At 57.1% G+C, this 24,126-nt stretch overlaps 7 protein-coding genes across 7 annotated transcripts; 3 read left to right on the top strand and 4 right to left on the bottom strand.

Annotated features, from left to right (window-relative positions):
- Positions 1–1,996: 1,996 nt before the first annotated feature.
- On the bottom strand, positions 1,997–3,825 carry CH63R_10062 (Cytochrome P450; the record flags this gene model as incomplete). The annotated part of the gene is made up of 4 exons (XM_018305036.1): positions 1,997–2,139; positions 2,245–2,945; positions 2,999–3,067; positions 3,125–3,825. 4 exons carry the CDS (start codon positions 3,823–3,825, stop codon positions 1,997–1,999), a joined length of 1,614 nt encoding a protein of 537 aa, XP_018154460.1.
- Positions 3,826–8,950: 5,125 nt separating this feature from the next.
- Positions 8,951–10,071, top strand: CH63R_10061 (Alcohol dehydrogenase 1; the record flags this gene model as incomplete). The annotated part of the gene is made up of 2 exons (XM_018305035.1): positions 8,951–9,011; positions 9,071–10,071. 2 exons carry the CDS (start codon positions 8,951–8,953, stop codon positions 10,069–10,071), a joined length of 1,062 nt encoding a protein of 353 aa, XP_018154459.1.
- A 749-nt stretch (positions 10,072–10,820) lies between these two features.
- On the bottom strand, positions 10,821–12,510 carry CH63R_10060 (Actin-like protein 3; the record flags this gene model as incomplete). Its single annotated transcript, XM_018305034.1, has 7 exons — positions 10,821–10,886; positions 10,940–11,773; positions 11,832–11,918; positions 11,974–12,020; positions 12,081–12,308; positions 12,371–12,393; positions 12,476–12,510. 7 exons carry the CDS (start codon positions 12,508–12,510, stop codon positions 10,821–10,823), a joined length of 1,320 nt encoding a protein of 439 aa, XP_018154458.1.
- Positions 12,511–14,083: 1,573 nt separating this feature from the next.
- Positions 14,084–15,634, top strand: CH63R_10059 (Threonine aspartase; the record flags this gene model as incomplete). The annotated part of the gene is made up of 2 exons (XM_018305033.1): positions 14,084–14,273; positions 14,328–15,634. The coding sequence occupies 2 exons, from the start codon at positions 14,084–14,086 to the stop codon at positions 15,632–15,634; spliced, it is 1,497 nt and encodes a 498-aa protein (XP_018154457.1).
- A 757-nt stretch (positions 15,635–16,391) lies between these two features.
- On the bottom strand, positions 16,392–17,489 carry CH63R_10058 (Transcription factor tfb4; the record flags this gene model as incomplete). Its single annotated transcript, XM_018305032.1, has 1 exon — positions 16,392–17,489. One exon carries the CDS (start codon positions 17,487–17,489, stop codon positions 16,392–16,394), a length of 1,098 nt encoding a protein of 365 aa, XP_018154456.1.
- Positions 17,490–19,187: 1,698 nt separating this feature from the next.
- On the top strand, positions 19,188–20,037 carry CH63R_10057 (Actin cytoskeleton organization protein; the record flags this gene model as incomplete). The annotated part of the gene is made up of 2 exons (XM_018305031.1): positions 19,188–19,934; positions 20,002–20,037. The coding sequence occupies 2 exons, from the start codon at positions 19,188–19,190 to the stop codon at positions 20,035–20,037; spliced, it is 783 nt and encodes a 260-aa protein (XP_018154455.1).
- A 1,651-nt stretch (positions 20,038–21,688) lies between these two features.
- CH63R_10056 (tRNA methyltransferase) lies at positions 21,689–23,563 on the bottom strand (the record flags this gene model as incomplete). Its single annotated transcript, XM_018305030.1, has 1 exon — positions 21,689–23,563. The coding sequence occupies one exon, from the start codon at positions 23,561–23,563 to the stop codon at positions 21,689–21,691; it is 1,875 nt and encodes a 624-aa protein (XP_018154454.1).
- Between the last annotated feature and the right edge of the window lie 563 nt (positions 23,564–24,126).

Here is a 24,126-nt window from a genome sequence, read left to right as displayed (position 1 = left end):
CTTGCTCAATTGGCCGGGACAATCAATTGTGCACCAAAGACTTCAACGTACAGTGACATCAGGCAGGGCGTCGTTCCCCAGAACCTGCAAGAATTAAGGTGAAAAGAAAAGATGACGGCAGTTATCCGAGCGTGGAAGAAGAGGAAAGAACGCGATGTGCCGAAAAGGTGAAGAAGAGGTTTGTGGCCGGGCGGGTTTCCAGCGACCGGACCTGGATGGGGCCAGGGTTGGAGCCGGTTGGACGAAGGAAGAGGTGCCGGGAAGTGCCCTGGTCTGGGGCGGCAGCTTTGCGAGGAGAGGGTGCAGGTGCAGGTGCAGGTGTAGGTGCGGGCGCAGGTGCCTGTGCTGTGTGCTACAGTGTATCCGTACTGCGTCTTCCTCTTCTTCCTGGTCCTGCGCTGGAAGAGGAGGATGTCAGGCCTGTAACAAACTGTTGGTCGCAAAACTCGTAGCTGCGGCAGAATGGGGGTGATTAGGAGCAGAAGGAACTGGTAGTGGAGGAGGCAGGCGTGGGAAGCTCATGCAGCAACAGTAGATGATGGCGGAAGGAGGAGAGCGCAGAGACCTTAGAAGGCAGCGGCGAGCGGGGTGGTCAATTGGTAAAACTGGGCCCGTTTGCTCTTTTCTGAGCTGAACCCTGCCAGTCCGTTCCCAAAACGGGCATCCCAGCCCACCAGCTGGAGGGGTTATTGAAGGCGGTCTGGCCCGAGAGACCCAATCACAGTCCTGGTCACACGCCAAAGGCCTTGGGGATGGTGGTAAGGTTCTCCAGCAGTGATGACCGTTCTTTTCTCTCTCTGCATTTCGGTTGCTCGGTGCGCTGTGCTGTTGATGCAACGACGAGAACAAAGGAATTCTTCGGCGGCATGTCTCACAAACGCCCGGCGGGGAATCCCCATCCCGCATTGCGTTGCTCAGCATTGCCATCATTGTGGTGGGAATGAATTTCCACAATGGTCTCAGTTTCCTCAGATGGGCATCGCCATCATTTCATCCCGCAAGAGGTCCAACCCCCAGCCGAGACCAGGCCATCCGTCATCAAGCGTGTCTCTTCCCTGGTCCATACGAATGCAGTATCAGAGTGATCCACCATTCTTCCCTTCCCCAAGTCCCCTCCTTCGACCGCCAGTCTCCAGGAGTCCAGACGCCATCACCGGTGACCGGAAGCCACCCCTGTACGACAAAAGAAACAACATCAAAACGTCCACCATCAAACCATACGCTCCCACAAGAGGCCCCGACATCAAAACGGTTACACACACACACACACACACACGCGTCCTCGGAGAAAAGGACCCTGGCATCTACCCGTTTGACAGCGCACGCGCTCGCGTGTATTCGACCGTGGCATATTTCTCCGGACACCGTTTTTTTTTACCAAGTCCCGTCTGAGCGTATCGTTGCTTCTTGTCAACCGTGCGCCGCTACCGCCGGGAGGACGAGTCGGTCGTGCCTCGTGAAATGAGATGTTGCCAGGGCCCCTGTCGCGCTTCAATGCATCGTCTTTCTCTTCTCCACTGCTTTCGACGTCAACGTTGGCAACGGTTTGACCGCCGATGTCGTGGGCTTGCGAATTGATCCGATATCACCCCCTGAAGATCCTGGTACTGCGTGTTGCTCCTTGATGATATCTCCGGCGCGTACGACCTCGATATCAACTTTTGATTCTCTCGCCATCCCATCCCCTTAGCCATAAGAACGCACATCAACGACAAAATCAAAACTCCAGTTCCATTGACCTCGAACCTACGCTACGGACAAAGGCCTCGCTAATCGATCAAACTATCGATGGATGTAATTACACCCTCCGAAATGATCATCGTCACATTACCAACCCAACCTTAAATAACACCCCGCCCTCGTAAATCTCGTTTCCCAGCAGCCAGCCGCCGGCTCGTGGTCGGTTTTTCTTGTTTTTCCTTTCTCCGGGTATTCTGTGGACGAATACAATCTTCGCTCGTCCCCTTTAGCAACAGCCCCTCCTTCATAACAGCTTCTACGCCATCTCGCCGTCGATGGCTTCGAACAACGCAATCGGCACACCATGTCCTGGCGCGCCGACGATCTCCGCCTTCAGGAATTGCGCGTCCCAGTCGCCGCGGTACTCGAGCTTCTCGAATCTTTGCAAGATTCGGACCACTGCTCTTGTGTCAGCAACCGATCAAAAAAACTGCGTCATGCCTCTCTTTTTGACGCATTGACCGCCAAAGACGGCGCAGAAGGTCGAGAGGGTGTTTCACTCACTTGTATAAGCCATCTCTGTGTTGGCAAAGTTCTGCCCGACGCAGATTCTAGGGCCGCCGTTGAACGGCACGTACTGCCACGGCTTCGGCTGCCAGTTCTCCCATCTCTCAGGACTATAGATGGCCGGGTCCGCAAACGTCTCGGAAACCTCGGGGTACAGGTCCCGTCGCCTTTGCATTGCGAGCGTGCTGTATACCACCGAGTCGCCCTCGATCACGGCGATGTCCGGCGCACCATTCTTCCCAGGCAGCGTCGTCGTCGTCAGCGCCGAGCGCACGTTGAACGGCACCGCCGGATACAGCCGCAGCGTCTCCTGGAGGCAGTTGGCCAGGTACTTCATGCTTTTCAGGTCCTCATACGTCGGCGCCCGCCTCGGCCCCACTGTCGTCAGAATCTCGTTGCGGAGCTTGGCGTAGGTGGCCGGGTAGTGCGACAGCTCGTACAGTGTCCACGAGAGCGTCGCCGCCGTCGTGTCGCGCCCGGCAAGGAGGATGGCGACGAGCTGGTCACGGATCATCTTCGGGTCGCGCGTAAATCGGGCGATGTTGTGGAGGAAGGTGAAGTCCTTGTCCGACTTGGAGAGTTTCTCGAGCTCCGAGGGTGGCAGGGCGAGTGCCTCTTGTATGAAGGGGTGAATGAACTCCTCAATCACCTTGATGCCGCGCTTGTACTTGCCGTGGGGCAGAATGGTTTCAAACGGCCTGTCGATGTGTCAGGTGAAGAAATGCGCCCATCGCCGTCCTGGGGTACTCACGCCATGATGGTGTAGAACATCTGGTAGCTCTGAACCTCGTTGAAGGCATGCGCAAAGTGGTGCTTCGGGCTGTTCTGCACGTCAGTGTCATTTCCCACCAGCCACAGACACTCTCCATTCACTCACTTCCCGAGACTGTTGACACTGTGCCCAAGCAGGAAATCGGTCGTCACGTCGAGCGTCATCCGGTAGAACAGGTCCGAGATGTCAAATGTCACGCCGGATGCCGGGAACTTCTCGATCATGATGTTGGTCCACTTGTCAAAGATGGCGAGGTCGCTAACCCGGTCCTTGATGAACATGGGCCGGATCAAGCTCCGGTTGTCCTGCCATGTCTTGCCGTCGGTGGTGAAGATGCTGTCGCCCAGGAACGGGGACCAGACCTGGTGGAACATGAAGCCCTTTCCAAAGTCCGCAAACTTGGAGGTGAGAATCGTCTTGATGTGCTCCGGCTCCCTGGTGATGAGGAATCGGACCTTGTTTGTGAAGCTGATTTCGGCTGTGTTCGGGCACTCGGGTGTGGCGACGCTGAAGAGAGTGTTGAAGCCCTCGAGAAGTTGGTGTCTGAGCTGGTAGCGGCCGAGCTCGAGGAACACCGGGATCGCTTTGCACCATTTAGCTGCGGCTTTTAACGTAGATGGGGGAGGTCCATGGTAGCTACCTGATATCGGGTTGGACGCGATGACTGGCGCTCTCACGCCGCCCGATCTACTGATGTGGTACTCGGCCCTGGCCCTGTAGAAGACCAGAAGCAGGATGAAAGCCCCGAATAACGTGCCCGCGAAGTAAAGCGGGCTGACGGCCGTCAAGTTCTCGAGAAGACCCATCTTGGATGAAGTGAAGTGAAAGTCGAGTAGAGTTCCCTGTCAACTACACTAATTACAGCAATACTTGGGTATGACGGGTGTCTCCGGGAAACACGTAGGTAGATAGGGTGGGGGGATCTAAATGGATAAAATGAATTCGAATGGGAGCTCAGAGCAGAGTGAATGTTGCAGTTGACAGCTCGCTGACGCATCTGCCTTTGTAGGCTAGACGCGGACGAGAGAGAGGCAGGAGCGGACATCGTCTTAACTGAGCTGTTTCGATCAATCACCGAGCAGCACATGTAAAGGTTGCTTCTGCTCAGGCCGCGGCTAGCTTCGACCCTCCTCCATTTGGGTTGATGCCTCCTCTGGCCGCCTACGTTTGGACATGGTGGCCATCATCCAGAGATGCGGAGGCTACTAGCCAGTTGACTTTGGCTCTGCATCGCGATCGAGCGTTCGAAACGGACCCACAAGGGTATTGCATGTAAGTGCGGCTGTCTAGAGGGAGAATGAGGCCACCAAACCAGTCCTGGCCGCCCAAAGTAAGCTGCCCGTCCCTTCCGATAAAACGATACTTGCAACGCAAAGATGGGTGGGTGAGCTGAGGTGAGCTGGAAAGGCGGAGGGGGTCCGCCAAGCCTCCCGCATGACACTCTCCGCTGCGTCTAAACGGCTTCTGATGCGAGAGGACGAATCGCTGATCGGGGCGCGTCTGGTTCCCCTTTTTGCAAGCGATCCTGAGGGCGGACCGCCGGTAAAAACAAACTGGCCGGAACGGAGGTTCTTGTACACAGAGAACACGATGGAACATCGATCAATTGAGACGTGAGTAAGTAGTAGTAGGTTGTATGTATTTGGGCAAAATGCAAAAGTGAGAGGACCGACCGCGATTCGAACGCGGGGCCTAGAGATAGGTTGCTGCGGAAGCTGCAATCTCTCGCTCTACCACTGAGCTATCGATCCGACTCAGGTCATTGGATGAAAATTGAATCTTGAACCATAGCTTATGTATCTATAACAAGATAACCGTTCCTTTCCAACGTTTCTTTCCTCCCCACGGCTCACCGGACGGACTCCACATGGCGGGAGATCACGACCAGGTTCAGCTTTGAAAGCCAGTCGGCGATATTATCTCCACATGCCAAGTTGCTTGGTGCTGAAGAGCGCGTTCACGACGTTATTTTTCGAAAAGCTACGGTTCCCGTCACGGTCACCGTCACGGGTTCCGCGGATATCCACACCTCCCGACAGCGGTGGTCTGATAAAGAAATGTGAGGCAAAAAGCGCATTCCAGCTCAGGCGGTGTTGCGTCAAACTCGGACGGGTCACAGCGTGGCTTATTCCATTTCAAGACCAGATTCCAATCTGCAACGCCCCCTTTTGACCTGTCAGTCATGTCGAACCTGTCAAATCCCTGGTCTGTATCTTGCACTACTACTATTCCTACACATGGTGGCACGGACGACCAGAGAAACGATGTCGCGCTGCCACAACCCTCGGAAGAACGATAAGACTTCGTTTCCCTTTTGAAACTGGCCGTCAGTCCCAAGTTGCCAGTCTCATCAGCGTTCGTCTTTTGAGTAAGTTGCCGACCGGTGTGATTGATGAGACGAGGTGATTTGTCAGTGGGGGGCAAAAAGAAAAAGACTTCTTTCGGGTACAACCGACAAGAAGATGGATCCATGGCGACGGCATGCCTGCCACAATGCCGCAGACTTGTTCACAGTTCTAGCATCCCCGCAGCCACTTTTGGCATTCTGTTGGCGATGAACGACGTCGAGAAAATGTGTTGCTCGTCCGTAGACGAGTCCAACTGGCGCAGCCTAGTCGGGTAACCCCGCTTCTCCAGATTATACTGAGTTCAATCAACCCCAGGAAGAGCAAGCTGAACATCTCAGGATGGGAAATGGTCATTAAAGGGTGATGGGACGACTCGAACAAGCGGGGTTAACTACGCGAGGCCGCTCCGCGTTGCATCACCTCCTCTTCGTCCGGTCGCTCGGTGGATGGCTGGCAGCTGTGTCGTTATTATTGACGAAGCACGCATGGCATTGTTCTCTAGCTCGGCATTCCGGCTGCCCTACTCCTACATATTGAAGTAGTGTTTGGGTTTTCAGCGTTCGAATCTGAGGCGAGCACACGGTTTCTCTGCATAATTTTGAGCCCATTTTGGAGGGTTTGAATTGCCTTCTCGCAGATATGCTCGTCTCGTCGTCTGCGTATTGCCTGTCGAAGAATCTTCCGGTCTTCCGGGGTCATTGCTGAGGTTGGGCTGCCTGAACCGCATAACTGACTGAATGGCGCGAAACACACATAGTGTGCCGGCAGCGCCAGCAGGCAGACCTCCGCTCGTCCATGAAGGAGCCGCACCACCGGAGCCCGGGAAGAACCCCGGCGTCAGCAGACAATGGGATCCCAGAACATGGTGCGTCGCACAGTGTTGGGGGTTCGAGGAGCAAGCGGAGAGGGTCGACCGAGGGCGGCCTCGAGCTGCAGAAGCTTCCCCACAAAGCCAGAAAAAGCGAGATGGGATCAACCGTTTGCGTGAAAAGGGTGGCTATTCTTATTCGGATGCGGGGAATGATGGATGGGGGGAGCGTTTGAGAATCGCGGGGTCCCGCCAGTAGGCGCTAGGCTTGTGGACGACTAACGACTTGTATGCCGGACGCAGTGGGAGTCGTCTGCGTCAGTAGATTGGATCATGAAGCTCCCTTCGAGCGAAGGTGTGGAGGCGGTTTCTTGTTACCGGAAGAGGTGTAAAGGACCTTCTATGTAACGCAGCGGGATCCGGCGGCGGATGCAGACAGTTGCACGCAGCCGACGGCGCAGTATGAAGGACGAATGATTGGTGCCGGGGGATGGGGAGAATGTGGAGAGATGATTCCCGGCAGCCGGGGTCGCAGTATTCGGCTTGCGGCTTCCATTGTGACTTGTTCATCATTGGTGTGCTCCATGAGGTGCATCATGTTGGGCTGGGGTTGGTTGCGAGGTGCATGATCCGCCGGTCCCGCTCTGGGCGAACGGAGAGGAAGTTTGTGAAGCTATTCGCAGCCACGTCCCTGCGACTTCGGACCGTGGCTCGTGCGGTTGCCTCTGGGATTAAGTCAGAGGTACTGTCATTACCCGGTTCATCTATTGAAGGGGTGCGCCATTGGGTTCGCTAATTGACTGTTGATCCGTTTCTCTGGTAGGCAAACGCTGGCGCTGGCGGAGTGAAATGCCGACGTTGAGATACGGGGGCATATCGGAACGGTAAGGCGAGTGGCCTGTTTTCGGTGTGGACGGCGGTGGCGTCTCGTTCTCAGCAAGGCCATTCAGATGCCCAGAGATTGCGGCGACAGGCGCCAGCGGGATGGACGGGTGTTATGTCCTGTACCTAGGTATCTACGTACCAGGCAAGCAGGCAGTAGCCGATCCCCACTAGAGCTTGATCGACGCCTGGAGCGGGCTACCTAGTGCGCGCGGCATGTTGGAGAGGTGGTCACTGACATCCATAACACCTAGGGAGGCATGATCTACCTTGCTCGTGGTTTCCATTTACAAGTCACTCAAGCAATAAAGAGCAATCTCTTGGCTCAACTAGTGGAAGGGCCAGATAGATGAGTAGAGAAAGAGAGGACCCGAGCATGAATCCAGGATCTCCCGTCATGGAGAATGGGCATCCCGTGACGCCGTTTCTGCTGTCTGGTGATTCTCCATCTCCAGCCCAGAATCTTGTGCTTGGCCGGGTGCTTCTTCGGCCCTACAGCGCAAGAGCTTCTTCGGCGACATCAGAACATGCAATTCATCAGCCACGTCTCACGATCATCTTGATTTTTAGTAGCATGGGCAGCTGGATACCGGATATCGCAATCTGGGCTCCTTGTCTCCCTCGCCCTCATACTCGCCGTCACTCTCGGTCTCGTATCTGTCATATCAGATCAGGTCCGCCGATCCAGTCAGGACCAGGCATAACGCGAGCAGCGTTGGAATGGGACGACAGGCGCAGCTGCCAACCAAATCCAATCCAACACGTCGGCGACGGCCGCCCAATATTGACCAAACAAAGCCGGCTGAGGTTCCAAGAACAGGAAGAAGAGGAGCCACGCCGAAGTCCCAACAAGGCCTGTGGCTCCACCCTCCCACGCTCACATCTGCTAGTGTTGCTGAAGTTCACTCCCCACTCGCCTCGACGTCGCTCTTAGGGACTTGCGCTATGCTTCGACTTTAACTGTCAACCCACGACTCATCAGGTGGAGCTTCTCGGGCTTCCTTCGTCAATCCCCCGTCTCGTCTTGTGTCTTCGGGCCAACATTGATGGATGGCATTAACGATGCATCTCATGGACATCGCTTGTACCTCGCCATCCTCTTCCGCTGCCGCCCGTTGTACCTAGCCTAGTATTTGAGGGAGCACCGCGATACTTCCTTCAACCCGGGGCTACCTGCAAGTGCAGGACTTGGGACGAGCAGGAGGCGCATCCAACCGTCATCCATTCAATCCCAAGCCTGTCCTGTACATTCTTCGGGCAACTCCTCTTCTCCAACGCTCCCGCAGAGTCGATTGACGTGCGGTAATCCGGCTCACGTCCGACCCGGCCGGGGCCTTGGCCTTTGGGGTGTACGGCTGTGCGTCTCAAACTCTCCCTGCCACTGTGAGGGGTAACAGCTCAGTTGACTGCGGTTCCTGGCCTGTCGTCAACATCATACGTTTTTTTTGCTCTAGTCTTGTCCAGTGGATGCACAGTCGGCCCTGATGCTACGCCTCACCTCATCCTTTCCCCCGTTTTGTCCTTACCTTGCCCACTCTACCCTATTCTTTTGCTTCTATGCCTTACTCGACTTGACTCGACGGGTGCATCGATGTAGCTCGGCCAGGCCGTCCATCCCTGGCACGAACCGTCCGCCACTGCACCGAGCTCTCTCCAACCCCTGCACCCTCACTTATACTCCCGGATCCTGTCCCTATGGGCTCGTCCAAGATGTTGCTCTCGTCTCTATATAAGGCCTACGTCGCCAGATTCTTTATGCTCGTCTGATGAGATCAAGCGATCCAAGCTCAACAGTCTTCCATCTTATACACCAATATCTCTTCCTAGCTCTCAGCAGGAAACCCCCATCTCTTCTTCAGTGACCTTTCAATACCACAAACACCAGTAGCCATAATGTCGGCCCCCGAGATCCCAACCGAGCAGTGGGCTCAGGTCATTGAGAAGACCGGTGGACGTATGCCGCACCTTGTCACATAGCAACCGCACTTCCGTTTCTGACGCGATGTTTCCTAGCTGCCATCTACAAGAAAATCCCCGTCCAGAAGCCTGCTTCCGATGAAGTTTTGATCAACATCAAGTACTCCGGCGTCTGCCATACCGACCTGCACGCCATGATGGGCGACTGGCCCCTGGCCACCAAACTCCCGCTAGTTGGCGGCCATGAGGGTGCTGGTGTTGTCGTTGCTCGGGGTGAGCTTGTCAAGGATGTCGAGATTGGCGACTACGCCGGCGTCAAGTGGCTGAACGGCTCTTGCCTTGCCTGCACCTTCTGCCAGGACGCCGACGAACCCCTCTGCCCCCACGCCCTCCTGTCCGGCTACACGGTCGACGGCAGCTTCCAGCAGTACGCCATCGCCAAGGCGGCCCACGTCGCCCGCATCCCCAAGGACGTCAGCCTCGAGGCCGTCGCCCCCGTCCTCTGCGCCGGCATCACTGTCTACAAGGGACTCAAGGAGTCCGGAGTCCGCGCCGGCCAGTGGGTTGCCATCGTCGGTGCTGGCGGCGGCCTCGGCTCGCTGGCCCTCCAGTACGCCAAGGCCATGGGAATCCACACCGTCGCCATCGACGGCGGCGCTGAGAAGGGCGAGATGTGCAGGAAGCTCGGTGCCACAGAGTTCGTCGACTTCACCACCTCGACTGACCTCGTTGAGGATGTCAAGAAGGCCACCCCCGAGGGCCTCGGCCCCCACGCCGTCATCCTCCTCGCCGTCAGCGAGAAGCCCTTCCAGCAAGCCACCCAGTACGTCCGCGCCCGCGGCACCGTCGTCTGCATCGGCCTGCCCGCCAACGCCTACCTGCGCGCCCCCGTCTTCGACACTGTCATCCGCATGATCACCATCAAGGGCAGCTACGTCGGCAACCGCAAAGACACTGCCGAGGCCCTCGAGTTCTTCCGCCGCGGCCTGATTAACGCCCCCTTCAAGACCGTTGGTCTGAGCCAGCTCAACGAGGTCTTTGACATGATGAAGAAGGGTCAGATCGCTGGCCGTTACGTCGTCGACACCAGCAAATAAGCCGTACTTCCTGGCCGAAAAGGGGGGTGTTTTGCGTCGTGTAAAAAAAAAAGGCTGGGGAGTATCTCTGAGCTCGCAAAAAAGTCTAGGCGGTGGCGGTTGGTTGCGATTCACGGCGGACGTGTGGACGATTTCATGTCTTTCATCGGATTGTTTTCTTTGAACGGATACCTATTACCTGGGAGAACGGGCGGTGGGAGTTTAGCGTATGATATGCCCAATCTCGTTTTATACTCTATCGGAAACAAGTATTAAGTGACAACTCTGAAATGGCTCCATGACCCTATCTGTGACGTTGGTGCTCGCCAGTGACGCTCGGCATTGAGATTGAGCTATAGAAGCAGTCAGGAAGAGGTGCCGTCACCTATGGATAAGAACCATGTCGGCATTTGCTGCTGACGACCTGCAGAGTATATCTGCCGATGTAGACACAACCGATGGCCACTACTCCCAGCCCAGCCAGCCATGACACTTCACTCAAACCAAACCCCATCAAGTCTACAAGACGCAACATGCGAGGGTCACTGGAGCAGAGCTTCGGGCCATGTGAGACTAGCAGGTACAGTCCTCACCACCGCGGTTCCGTTGACAGCCAGGGCGGGGGCCGAGAAAGGACATATCAAACGCATAGAAAGACATGACTGATCAAGGTCATGGTTTTGAATTCTCGTAAATAAGTAGATGTGATGGTGATGGTGGCGGGTTTCCGAGGAGCGACATTGGCCTGTAGTTTACGAATTCCCCCTAATTTATGAGCCGCCAGGGCCACCCAGCAGCGCAAACCGTCTAACAATGCTAGGACCGTACTCCTCGTACTGTCAAATGAGTCAGCAAAAGTCGTGTACGTGATGTCACTGTTCGCTCTTACCTCAGCCTTGGTGTGGCAATAGGAGCGGAACTCGGGCGTCTGGCCCAACAAGCTACCACCGAACCAGGGGCCGTGCCTCTGTCTCTTGTGCGTAATGACCTGAACCTCCAAGCCGCCGGACTTGGCACCGCCACTACGGACCTCGCTGGCACGGATGCGCGCGTCGACCAACTGCTTGATATCTCTCTGCAAACGACGACCAAAATCCTTGTACAGAGTGCTGCCTCCAGAAAGGACAATGTTCTTGTAGAGACCGCGACGGACGTCAATAGGCGATGACTGGATGACGTTGTCGACGACAGTGGGAAGGGGAGTGAGGAAGTCGGAGCTGTAAATCTCGGGGTTGAAGAAGATCTCGGGAGCGAGGAAGCGTTCGTATCCGACATCGACGGAGACCTGGCGGCCGCCAGGCTGGAGCACAGGGTGCTTGATGAAGCGGGTGGGGTCGCGGTCGTAGCGGGAGAACTCCTTGACGATATCGGGGCACACGTAGCAGTGCTGCTCCTTGATCTCCTGGGCCGTCTTAAGCGACGAGTCCGGCTCGCCTCTGTCGCGCAGCAGGGACTGCACGAAGTAGGTCAGGTCGCGGCCGGCGATGGGGATCGACTTGATGGAGGATCCAATGACGTAGCCCTCGGCGACAGGGATGACGTGGGTAACACCGTCACCAGAGTCGATGACCGTACCGGTCAGAGACCGGTCGTGAACCTTGGACGAGGTCCACGAGGCGGCAAGGGCAAGCACGGCCTGGACGGCGATGTACAGACCGGCGCAGTTGAATGACTCGAAGAAGATCTCGGCCGTGTTCTCGCGGTTCTCGGGAGGGTTCAGGGGCTAGGACAAGATCAGTTCAAGGCTCTGGGACCATCGGTTCCGGATCTCCGGGTCGTACCGGTTCTGTGAGGAGGAAGAAGTGGTCTTCGGGCTCGACGCGGAGATACTTGAAGATGGAGTTAGACCAGAATCGTTCCATGTGGTCCTGGATGATGTTAGTTCGAGTCCAGCAGAGCTTCCTGCGTGGGATATCCTCTAACCCAGTTCTCTATTTGACCGTGGCGGATGGGATAATGAAGACCGTAGCCTGGTGAATCCGTCAGCGATTGGCCATTCCGTGCCCTGATGTTCGCGTCCAACTACTGACCGGGTCCTCCAGAGGCCGCAATGGCCTCATCGCCAATAAAGAAGTCCAAGTCCTCGGTTCCTCGCTTCGAGTTCAGGTGGCCGCCGGGGCCTGCGCCGCCCGTAAGGAAGGAAGGCTTGTTCGCAACAGCTGGACGGCCAGAGCCCGTTCCTCCACTGCCTCCGGCAGCACCTTTCGTCGCGATGGCGGTCGGGAACACGAAGGACGGGGAGTCGTTGCCGGCGAAACCTGGTTCGAAAATCAGAGCTATTATTCGGAATACGGACGATGGATGTGTGCAATTGGCATACCGAGCTTCGAGAATCCCGTGCCGCTGGTGATGGCCCGTTAGCTGGCGATGGTCTCACTGACGTCTGCCTCGGGGGGTGCGGGGCAGGGTGACATTGTTGGCTTACTTGTCCATGACAACGGCAGGCGTTTGGTTCGCCATCGTGGAAGTTGGTTCTGATGCGCTCTGGGAGACTCTAGCTCAGTTGCAGCATCAATGAGTGGAGGGATGGGCCGTCGAGGTGTCGGATGTGTCGTGATGTTGATTACGACGTGCGTCCGAGGGAAGGTAGCCGGAAATGTGTGCCTTGTCACCGATGGAAGCTCCCAACCTGCGGCTGTGCATCAGAGTCGGTGGATTCTCCAGCCATGGAGAGGTCGGTGCCCCACCACATGCCCCACCAAGCACACCAGGAAGGGAAGGCCGTGTCATTGATTTGACACTGTCTATACGCACTAATTATATTACGTAATTATTCTTTTGCATCGACGCCTTGATGTTTTCCCAGCATCTTATTCGAGACTTAAATTGTTTACAACACCAGGACCTAAGCTTTTCGAGACCTTTCTTTACAAAAAAAATCTGTTACTAGAGACTCGTGAAGAGCAGGCACTTGATTCAGAATCATCGAGTTCGATGATACGCCAACTTCGCGAGTACCAACCGCTGACCTGGAAATATTTGGATGGTATATCGTGTTCATCCGAACCGTTTAAGTCAGAAGTCCTGCTGTGGGAAGACATTTGTTTTGCACCTTCTTTCTTACAGAGGCTTTCTGGGACATGGAATGAGTGGTCTGGTCGTAGAAGAGGAAGAACCATTCTTGGTTTTGCGGCTTCCCACATTGGCTGTTGCTTCCTGATTAAGAAAAGGCAATTGCCTTCCTCAACCGTTCCGGAAGCATCCCTAGACATCAAGCTGCCTGCAATCTCTTTCCTGGAATCCACTCAAGTTACCTCCTCATCCTCACCTTTCTCTCCTCCTCTCCTAGTATCATCTCCGTCGCGATCTCTTGGGTGGTAGCCGAAAGGTCCTAGGACAACCCTCTCAGAGTCATCACGTCTTGTCATTCCTTATTTCTGGTTGTCTCTCGCCATCACCATCACAGAGACTCTTTTCTTTCGACCCAGGATCTTTATTCTCCAGAGTCTGTCCGGCAACCGGTCCTATCCATTTCGGGTCAGATCTTTATCGTCAGACCGTCGACTATCCTTGACCATTAGGCTACACCTGGAAGCCTTGCAGCCTCTATCTACAGCATTATCGTACCCAACAACCAATGTCGACCATACCGTACTAGCCACAACCACCACAGACACGTTGTTCCTAAGACCAAGCGGCCAAATATCCCTGCTTCAACCCAAGCAGACAATCGAAAAATCTCTTTCGAGGGGGGGACATTATTCGGTTGGACCACACGTGGAATGGAAAACTTGGTTGCCGAAGCACAGCACGACCCGGCCTCTGCAGTTGCAAGCTCTGCATTGCCTTGTCTAGAGACCATCCATGCTCCCAGCTTACAAAATCATGCAAAGACAATGGGGGGCGCTAATGGCACAGTCGACCGCGTGTTGAAGCGAATGCACAAGGGCAAATTCATCGGGGCCATCTTCATCCATGCGGGTGCCGGTTTTCACAGTCACCAAAACGAACGAGTTCACCTTGAAGCTTGTAGCGAGTCAGTTTACCTTGTTCAGTCTGATGATTCTCTGTTGACCAAGTTAGTGCCGCCTCCATGGGAATGAAGTTTCTGAAGTCTGGTGCCTCGGCCACCGAGGCCGTCGAAGCTGCTTTACGCGTCCTCGAAGACAAGGAGATCACCAACGCCGGTTACGGATCCAATCTTTCAATGGATGGGACCGTCGAATGCGATGCAACGATTGTCGATCATCTTGGTAGAAGTGGTGCTTGCGGAGCTGTCCCAAGTGAGTGAACGTGCAGAGACTGCAGTGGAAGGCCAAGACTAACATGACAATCAGACATCAGAAACCCGGTCTGCCTCGCAAAGTTGATCTTGGACAAAAGCAGCCAGCCTCTATCCCTGCGACGAGTCCCACCAAATATTCTCGTTGGTGAGGGTGCCAAAAACTTCGCCTCGGAAAACGGAATGCAAAGTGTTCCCAACGAGTACCTAATCTCTAAAAACGCGCGTGACCGGTTTTTACGATGGCAAGAAGATCTTAAACGGGCTGAAGAGAAGCAGAAGCAGACTGGGACTCGCAAAGCACCTGGAGAAGCGACTGATAGCTGCCAGCAATACGAGACAGTACCAACACCCGCCCGAATGTACCAGAACCAACAGAGGGACCACGTCAGTGCTATTCTCAGCGGTACATGGAATGAAGGCCAGCCTGATTCACCACTGCGAGGTTCTCCGGCACTCGAACAGATGCAGGGCCAATACCAGGGAAGCCCTCCGTTTGGATCATCGCACTCTCGGGCGTCACCCTCACGGCAAACAATAGAACGCTCTCCTTTGAGCCACGTTGGAGCTTCTGCGCCTTCTGCCAACAGATCTCGACCTCACATACTGCAAGAAGAACGGCCCCTGACGGCGTCTTCCAGCCAGCTGGCCAATGAAGGAAATCGTGATGGCACAATATCCCCTCTGTGGACAGATGGAACGAAGTTGGCAAGCACCATTGCACAGCTCCAGGGCTGCAGTACTCGCGGACTTAAGCGACCTTTTGCTGCAACCGAGCTGGAGCACGAAGATGTCATCACCGACACCGTTGGAGCCATAGCGATTGATGAGAGGGGACACATCGCGGCGGGCTCTTCTTCCGGTGGCATCGGAATGAAACATCGGGGGCGCATAGGTCCCGCTGCTCTGGTGGGCATTGGCACAGCTGTCGTGCCATGCGACCCCGATGACCCAGACAAGACCAGCGTAGCAACGGTCACCAGTGGCACGGGGGAGCACATGGCCACCACTATGGCATCTCAACGATGTGCTGAACGGATCTATGGAAATACCCGCCGAGGACCGGGCGGCAGAGATGTTGAGGAGTGGGACGAGGACGCCATCATGGAATCCTTTATCACAAACGACTTCATGGGCCATCCCGGCGTCAGGAATTGCAACTCGATCGGTGCGATTGGCGTGATGACAGTCAAGAAGACGCGGGCCGGGTATTATTTATACTTCGCCCACAACACTGACTCGTTCGCGCTGGCTTCCATGAGTGGTTCCGACAGAGAGCCCGTATGCGTCATGTCCCGCTTGGGCGAGTCTGCTCAAGTTACTCGGGGCGCCCGAAGGATAAGGGTCGATTCAGGACCATGATAACAAAGGCGTTGGCGTGGTTAGCGACTTATGGGTGCGGCCAACAACGAAGTGGTAGGTAGGCAATTATGGGCCATGTTGCGGTGGGCATGCGTTGATTCGCGTCACGACGTAGACCCCTGGAGACTGAGGCTGCAATGGCTGCGAGGTTCGGGCCCCTAATAGTGTTATCCAGTAGTGATACCCCTTTTTCATACACATCATACCTCTTCCACCTAGAGCGTCACTTCGCAGGCATGAAAGACAGAAACAAGACACGAATGCTTCAAGATGCAGTGGCCGGGACGATTTGAGGTCCATTGTTTTGGGTCTGTCTCTGGGACTAAAAAGGAGCTTCAGACCTTTGGTCCTACTTGAGGCGAAATAGCGCCTCTTTCCCAACGCCAGCCTTGTCCCCGGATCCAACCAGAGGGCTGGCTCCCTTTGCTCAGCCGTAGACGAGCAGGATGAAAAAAACCAGCCCAGAATGCAATCCGTACGATCCTGCTTCTATGCTCGGAATGTTTCGCAGGTATCTTAGTCGAGCATAGGCGAATCAGCCCCATCTATATAGCTGGACCTCGATGATATCTGCGCTGTAAGCCTCTGGCGAGGTTAAGCGGGCTGTAATGAGCAGCTAGATATGGTAGATGTCGATACCGCCATGGTGTCATGCCTTCTTCTGCGATCTGGCAGCAGCACCTCCTGAACGGTGTTGTCCGGCGAAGTGTGTCAGCTCGTGACTTGTGTCTTCTCCTTGGTGATGGAAGGACACGCCCTACCCCGGACGTGGCGTGCCCGCAGCGCTGCCCGTCTCCTCCCGGATGTGGCCGTTGGCCAGGACGGTCCTCTTCTTCTTCTTCTTCCGGCGGGGGACGACGGCGGGCTTAGCGCCGTAGCTGCCGAGAGATAGCTTGGTGCCGCAGGTGAGGCACTCGGAGCCTTCGGGGACGTCGCAGAAGATGCTGAGGCAGATGCTGCAGACGAAGCCAGTGTCGACGACGCGACCGTGGCAGAAGCAGGCGGCGCGGAAGTCGACGGTGTGGTGGGTCGGGGGGATAAGGGAGGAGCGGGCCTCGGCGTCGGCGGCGTAGGCAAACATGAGATAGCTCAAGAGGCCGCGGGGGCTGGCGGCCTGCATAAAGGTGCCGTCGGTGATGTAGCTCGCTTGCTGGAGGAAGGTGGCGTCGCCCGAGAGGGCGAGGGTATCGATGGGGATCTGGGAGTGGGCGGCGGCGAAGACAGCGTTCATGGTGGAGATGTACTGGACGGGCTCCGAGTCGGAAACGGAGAGGATAAAGATGCGGGCGCGGAGACGGCTCAGGGCGGAGGAGGTGGAGCGGGGGACGTCAGGAGCCTTGTTGGTCTCGTTGAGGGAGAGGGAGGTCTTGTTGATGTGGGCGAGGGCGAGGGTAAGGGCGCCCGAGAGCTGGGTGGTGGTGCAGGCGAGGTCGGCCTCGGTGGTGGCGTCGACGAGCTTGCGCATCGAGGACATGACGGCAGACTCAATCTGGGCGAACTGGGGGAACTTGTTGGCGGAGGATTGGTTCGGGGTCGGAGCGAAGGCGTCGACGCCGGTCATGGCAACGTCCTCAGAGGCAGCGGCGCCGTTGGCCGTAGCGGGCTCGGGCTTGGCGGGATAGAGCCATACGGCGCGGTTGCTGTGGGAGGCAAAGATGGCGACCTGGTTCGCGTTGCTGAAGGCGAGGTGCGCGTTGACGAAAACGAGGACGTTGGCGATGGCCTTGGAGAGCGGGAGGACGTCGTTCAGGGCGGCCCAGGCACGCGGGTTCGTGTCGATGACGATGGAGAGGAGGGAAGGGGTGGCCTCGTGCGAGGAGACCTCGTAGTGGTCCGAAGCATCGACGGCGTTCATGGTGGCGGCAGCAGCGGAAGAGGAGGAGGAAAAGAAGGGGAATCAGGCGGGAGACGGCTAGGGCCTCGGAGGGCGGGCGCCAGGTTGCAGGGAAGATGTCACCAGCGGAGCATCTGCGGTTTGTTGTATGCTGTGGACGCGTGTTGACTTTTCGGGGGACCTCGTTCGGCTGGACTCTTCCAATCCTACGCCCGTCGAAGACCGACAGAGTAGGGAGTGGGTTGGAGTTCTCGGCGCAGTCCGAAAAACAAAAACAACCAAAAATGGAACGGAAGGAGAGAAAAAAAAGAAAAAAAGACAAGGCGACCTTTTGGTGGTGGGTAGGGATTTGTGTGAGGTGAGGTGTGATGCAACAAGCTTCCAAGTCTAGAAATAATCCGGAACCATGCTCAAGCTAGGAGCTGGTCCGTGCTTCAGACTCAGGATGGCAAGAAAGGCAAAGCTATTGGATGGCACGGGGCCCGGGGGGTGGGATGCGACGGGGAAGAGACTCCGAAGGAGACCAGCACTTTTCTCGGTTGGGTATGGGATTTGCAAAAGGGTTCAAGGGGTGGGAGGACATGCCACGCACCGCATAATGATGCGTGGTCTGGTGTGGCGTGGGGGAGGACGGGACGCGTTAATGGATGGATTACGGACCGATAGTCGCAGCGCCAGACCGGGCTCAACCTGCAACTTGAAGCCAACGGAGCAACGGAGCGGGCTCATGAGGTAAGCCGGGATAGCATGGCATTATGGCATCATGGCACAGCAAAGCAAAGAGCATTCAAGCATTCTGGCCCCGCCCCTTCCAAGCCCAAGACTCGCAGCACATCTTTCCTGGTCGATCCCCATTTGGGATGTACCTGCCTTTGCCTTGCTACCTAATACCTAATTAGACTCAGCAGGCAGGGGGAAGACCATTATGCGCAACGGGCGGTGTAACTGTTGGGTTCCAATGGTTGAGAGTCGGCCCATTTGCCTTGCCCTTTAAGGTGCATTGCAGTCGATAGGAGAGAGTTGTGTGATGCAACCCGCCAGTGACATGTGCATCGGGTGGTTGGCGATGGTTTGCTGCGAATTGGGGTCCAACGAGGGGCACCCGTGGTACCTAAAAAAAGAGACGTGATGGGGAAAAGTCGGGGCCTGTCTTCTCTGCCGTTCCAGCGAGATCAAGTGCGACGGCCGTTGAACAGAACTGAGGAACCAAGCAAGCACTCTGACCTAAGTCCCCCGGGTACGTACCGAACAGGTATGCTACCTACCTATCTACCTATTACCTGCTACCTACTACCTCGCTGCTGGTCGCTCTCTGACCAGTGACGAGTCTCACTTGTGAAACCTCGAAAGGGATTGTCTCTTGTCATTTCTTATCTCAGCAATCGACCCTCTACCTCCCCTTCCTCAACCTCCTCCACGCCTCTTGTCATCGCCGGACCTTGTGACCAGCGCATCCCATCACACAGTCCGTCGTTGTTGTCGCCGCCGCCGCCGCCGCCGCCGCCGCCCTAATCATCCAGCCCAAGGTACCTACTTATATCACCGTCCCACCCCGTTTTGTTCTAGACTTTTCCCTTCCGTCCCAGGTCGGTCTGTTCTGCCCTCAACTCACCCACGCACCTCACACGGTACATCCGAGTATACCTACATTATCACCGACCAACCGATAACCCGGCGCCCTTTTTTTCGGACGGCACAGCACCACCACCACCAGCAACCATGGCCGCCGTCACTCAAGCGACGGCTCCCAAGACAGCGCCCTCACGAGAGGATGAAACTCTCCTCGTGCTTGCGCGATTAATGGAGGGTGGACAAGAGGATGACGAAACAATTCGCGACCTCGACCAACTCACGAAGCTGCTCAATGAGGACACCCAGCTCATCCAGGCCAAGGCCGGCGCCCCCACGATATGCAAACTCATCGACGGTGACTGCGTCGACACCGTCCTGACGTATCTCGACATGAGACAGCCCGAGATCGTCCGCGCACACGCCGTCATCGCCACGTCCGCCTACCTCAAGGCCGCCGGCGATGATGGTGCCAAGAAGCTTTCTGGCTTCTTTTTCGACAAGATCAAGAGGGGCACCTATGACGACTACATCGTTGCGTTCTGCGTCGCTGCCGCCACCTTCCCCGTCGTGCCTGACCTCACGGCAGAGCTGTTTCTCAGCGAGGGCTTCTTGAGCTCCCTCGGGCCTTTGATGAGAAGGAAGTGGAAGAGCCGCAAGGTCGAGACCGCCTGCCTGGAGATGCTCAACGCCGCCTGCATGAACTCGCAGTGCCGCGACGCTGTTAACAAGTACTGCACCGAGTGGCTCGAGGAGGTTGTCGACCAGGACCCCGACCAGATCGCCAAGGAGATGCAACAGGACCCCGAGTACTCGGCCAAGGAGGGCTCCATCACCATGCGCAAACACTCGGAGCAAGTCCAAAACCTCGCGGCCGTCATTCTAGCGAAACTGAGGGTATGGTATTCAGACCTTTCAACAGCCGGACACGGACCCGTCCAATCGTAGATCTGACTGACTTCAGAACGAAGGCAGTGCCCTCCGCACCGGCGCAGAATGAGGACGGGCGAGGGAAGATTTCACCTGCAATCACTACCATCGAAGAGCTGTCGACGAGATTCACCACCATGCTCCTGAGCGAAGACGACCATGGGCACCAACACTCCATCGAGGGACTGGCCTACGCATCGATTCAGCCGGTCATCAAGGAGAAGCTGGCGGGGAACGCTGACTTCTTGAAGAAGCTTGTCAAGACGTTGGCTGACGCTCCGCCCAAGTCGCCCGTAACCTATGGAGCTCTCAGTATTCTGGTGAACCTCACCAGATACCAGCCCAGTCTGACTGAGGAGGAAAAGAAGATGAACCAGCTCAAGGCCTACGCCGCCGCCGCTGGTAAGTCCGCCGGACCCGATCCCCTCAACGACAACGACCACGTCACAGAACGATGCAAGCGCGTCTTCGAAGCGGGCGTCACACCGGTCCTGGTGACGCACAGCAAGAATGGCTCGCCCGCGTCGCTCTCACTCACTGTCGCTATCATTTACTCCCTTTCAGTAACGACGTCGCTGCGTGGAAAGCTTGCCCAGCAGGGCGCCGTCAAGCTCCTCTTGGCGGCGTGGGTGACCCTGCCGGAGTCGGAAGCTGCAGGTCGTCGCACGGCCGCACAAGCTTTGGCGCGCATTCTCATCAGCACCAACCCGTCCCTCGTATTCGGCGGAAGCCGCTCCAACCCGCAGAGCTCTGCGATCCGGCCTCTTATCTCCATCATTCCCCCAGACCCGGCCGCCGAGACTCGGGACCTCCTCCCGACCTTTGAGGCGCTCATGGCTCTCACCAATCTCGCATCTACTGATGATCTCGACACCAGGCGGGCCATTGTCCGGGTGGCGTGGCCGCAGATCGAGGATCAGCTTCTCAGCTCGAATGCCCGGGTGTCCAAGGCCGCGGTCGAACTCGTCTGCAACCTCGTACAGGCCGCCGAAGGCATGGCGCTGTACGCCGACGGTAGCCCCCAGGCCAAGGGCCGTTTGCACATCCTCCTCGCCTTGGCGGATGCCGAAGACGAAGGGACGCGCAGCGCGGCAGGTGGTGCGTTGGCAGCCCTCACGGGGCACGAGAACGTTGTGCAGGCCGTCGTGGAACGCGAGCGGGGCGTCAAGGTCATACTCGACATGTGCGCCGACGACAATGAGGACCTGCGGCACCGCGCTGGCTTCATCGTCTACAACATGGTGGCCGCCGAAGGCGCGCCCGGGGCCAACGCGCGGAAGAAGATCATCGAGGAGGGCGGTCTTGAGGCTCTCAAGGAGGCGGCCAAGAAGAGCCGGCGGGCTGAGGTGGTCGAGGTTCTGGTGCAGGCTTTGAAGATCCTGCTCGATGACAACCGGGCGTTGGAAGGTTAGAAGACGGACGTTTAGACGTGTCCAGGTCTCCTTTTCTGTACAAGACGCGTCTGATACATTGAGAGTATACAGACAGGAAAGATCACGAAAGAGAGAACCAAAAAAAAAAAAAAAGAGAAGAGAGCAAGACTAGAAAGGTTCTTTAAACCAAGGTTTCATGCCACAATTTTTGCTCCCTAATGGCTGCTGCTTTTGGATTATTACAAACCGACGCTGGTATCGCGATGCGCGAGACTTTTCCCCCTGGTAAATGTACTGTCCCAATTCTCAAAACCCCGGGTCCCCCTTTTGTCTTCTTTTTCCAATTTCTTAAGCCGCCTTTTCAACCCTGTTCAATACGGCGACGCCCTCGACGTGACCCGTCTGCGGGAAGAAGTCGAAGCCGACGAGGCTCTCAATGTCGTACCTCGTGCCGTCGCCGCCGTCGCCGCGAACCAGGACGCCGACGTCGCGGGCCTGGGTGTGGACGTTGCAGCTCACGTAGACGACGCGCCTGGGCCCGTGGCGCAGCAGCTGGCTGAGGAAGTCGTTGTCGCAGCCCTTGCGGGGCGGGTCGATGACGACGACGGTCTCGTCGGCCGGGTAGGTGACGTGGGCGAAGAGCTGGGGCGCGTCGGCGGCCATGAAGTTGCACTGTGACTCGGGCAGGTCGTTGAGGCGGGCGTTCTTGCGGGCGCACTCGATGGAGTCCTTGGCGATGTCGATGCCCGTGCTGCCGCGGAAGAGGGAGGCGAGGGTGATTGTGAAGAGGCCCGAGCCCGAGTAGGCGTCGATGAGGTACTTGATGCGGTCGCGGTTGGGGCCGGCGGGCGGCATGACGCGGTCACGGATGTAGCCCGTGAAGGTGGGCAGGATGGAGTTGTTATTCTGGAAGAAGGAGTTGGCCGGGTTGGTGAAGAGGTAGCGGCCGATGTACTCGGTGCTCATGGCGCCCGGCTCCGAGATGCACGTCTTGATGTCCGTGTGGGTGTCGGTGTCGATGCGGATCGCGTCCGAGGGCGTCTCGGCAGGGGGCTGCTGCTGCTGCTGCTGCTCCGGTTCCGGTTCCGTCTCCGGTTGTCCCTCCGCCGTCGTCGCAGCGGCATTGCCGTCGCCGCCGCCGCCGATGACCTTTTTCGGGTAGCGCTTCGTGCTCTCGCGGAGGAGAATGGTGGCGCCCTTGGTGTAGGTGCCGTAGTCGCGGGCGATGCGGGCGCGCTCACGCTTCATGCCGAGACGGACGGCGTCGGTGCCGATGGGGCAGTCCTCGATGTCGAGGACGGCGCGGCGGCCCTTGACGTTGAAGCCGATGTCGGGGACGCGGTCGAGGGCCTGGCGCGGCTTGTTCCTCTTGTGGTGGCCCGGGGGCCCGTCAAAGTGCGGTGTGAGCTTGGTGCGGTAGCCGTACTGCAGCGGGCTGCCGATGGTCTCGGCGACGTCCGGGACGAGGGACGGGTCGAGGTTGGAGAAGTTGCGGAAGGCCTTCTCGACAATGGTGCGCTTGTGGGCGAGCTGGGTGTCGTAGCTGAGCATCTGGAACTGGCAGCCGGAGCACTGGGTGAAGTACTTGCAGTTGACGCGGGTGTCGTCGCGCAGCGGGCCCGGGGTGACGACGGAGAGGTAGTCGGCCATGGAGTAGGACTCGGCGGGGAAGTGGCGGATGACCTTGACCTTTGCGACGTCGCCGGGGGCCACGAAGGGGACGACGTAGATTTGTGTGGGCGGGGAGCCTGCGTGCACGGCGAGGCCGTCGCCCGTCGAGGAGAGGGCGAGGACCTCGACCTCGATCTCGGTGAAGGGGGCCGGGAGGGCGGGTTGTGACGGGGGTTGGGGTTGGGTTTGGGTCTCGGCCGCGGTCTCGGCATCGCCTTCCTTCACCTCCGTGCCCGTACCGGTACCCGCATCTCCCGCTCCCGCAGCCGCAGCTGGCTCGGGGAGAGACTCTTTGCGGGACGCGATGAGCGCTTGCACATCGGCCGCCAAGACCTCCTCCGAAGACCCTTCGGTGATGTTCCTCTCACGCTTCGACTTGCGCTGCTTGTCCTTGCCGCGCCCGCCTTGGCCCTGGCCCTGGAACCCGCGCTTGTTGCCGTTGGGCCTGCCTCCGTTGTTGCTCTGCCATTTCTTCTGCTCCGACTCCTGAACGTGACCCTGGCCCTGTTGAGGTGCCTGGGCCGGCTGCGGCGTGTCTGTATTTGACGACATTTTGATCTTGCGTATGAGTGGGTGAAGGGGTGCGGCCGAGGCGTAGTAAGCGCGTCCGGGGCCGATGAGTGTGATCACCGCCGGGCGAAGTGAGGAATAAGATGAAGTGAGTCTCGGGAGAAGCCGCAGTGACCAACTCATCAGATGTCCGGGCAAAAAAAAAGGATGTCTTCTCTTCCTTGAAATTGGTTACGGCTTGGGTAAGACGCCAATTGCCGACGGTGTGTCAAAGCTAAACTCGCAACTGTGTGTAATCGAGACCCGATATAACAAGGACCTCGCGAGAGAAAAGAAAATAAGTATCACCGAATCGCCGTCAGAACAGGGAGGACAATGAAGCTTGTGACTTCAAACTTGCGGCCTGTGAAGGAAAAAAAGTTGACGGGCCCAGCTGTGAAGGTTGGCAGGTGCTGAGAATTACCCAATTCGCCGGCTGCTGATTGGTGTCCCTGGCACGCTGGGCCACGCGGTGTGGGGCCGCGATTGAGCATGACCGCCATCATGCGCGCACCTCCAGACTCCACTCCGGCAGCCCCCGGTTTTTTTAAGTACCTACCCAAGTC

Source organism: Colletotrichum higginsianum (assembly GCF_001672515.1).
Source record: "Colletotrichum higginsianum IMI 349063 chromosome 7 map unlocalized unitig_7, whole genome shotgun sequence".
Lineage (NCBI taxonomy): Eukaryota > Fungi > Ascomycota > Sordariomycetes > Glomerellales > Glomerellaceae > Colletotrichum > Colletotrichum higginsianum.
Note: the sequence above shows the minus strand (reverse complement) of the source record. Positions and strands in the feature narration are given on the sequence as shown.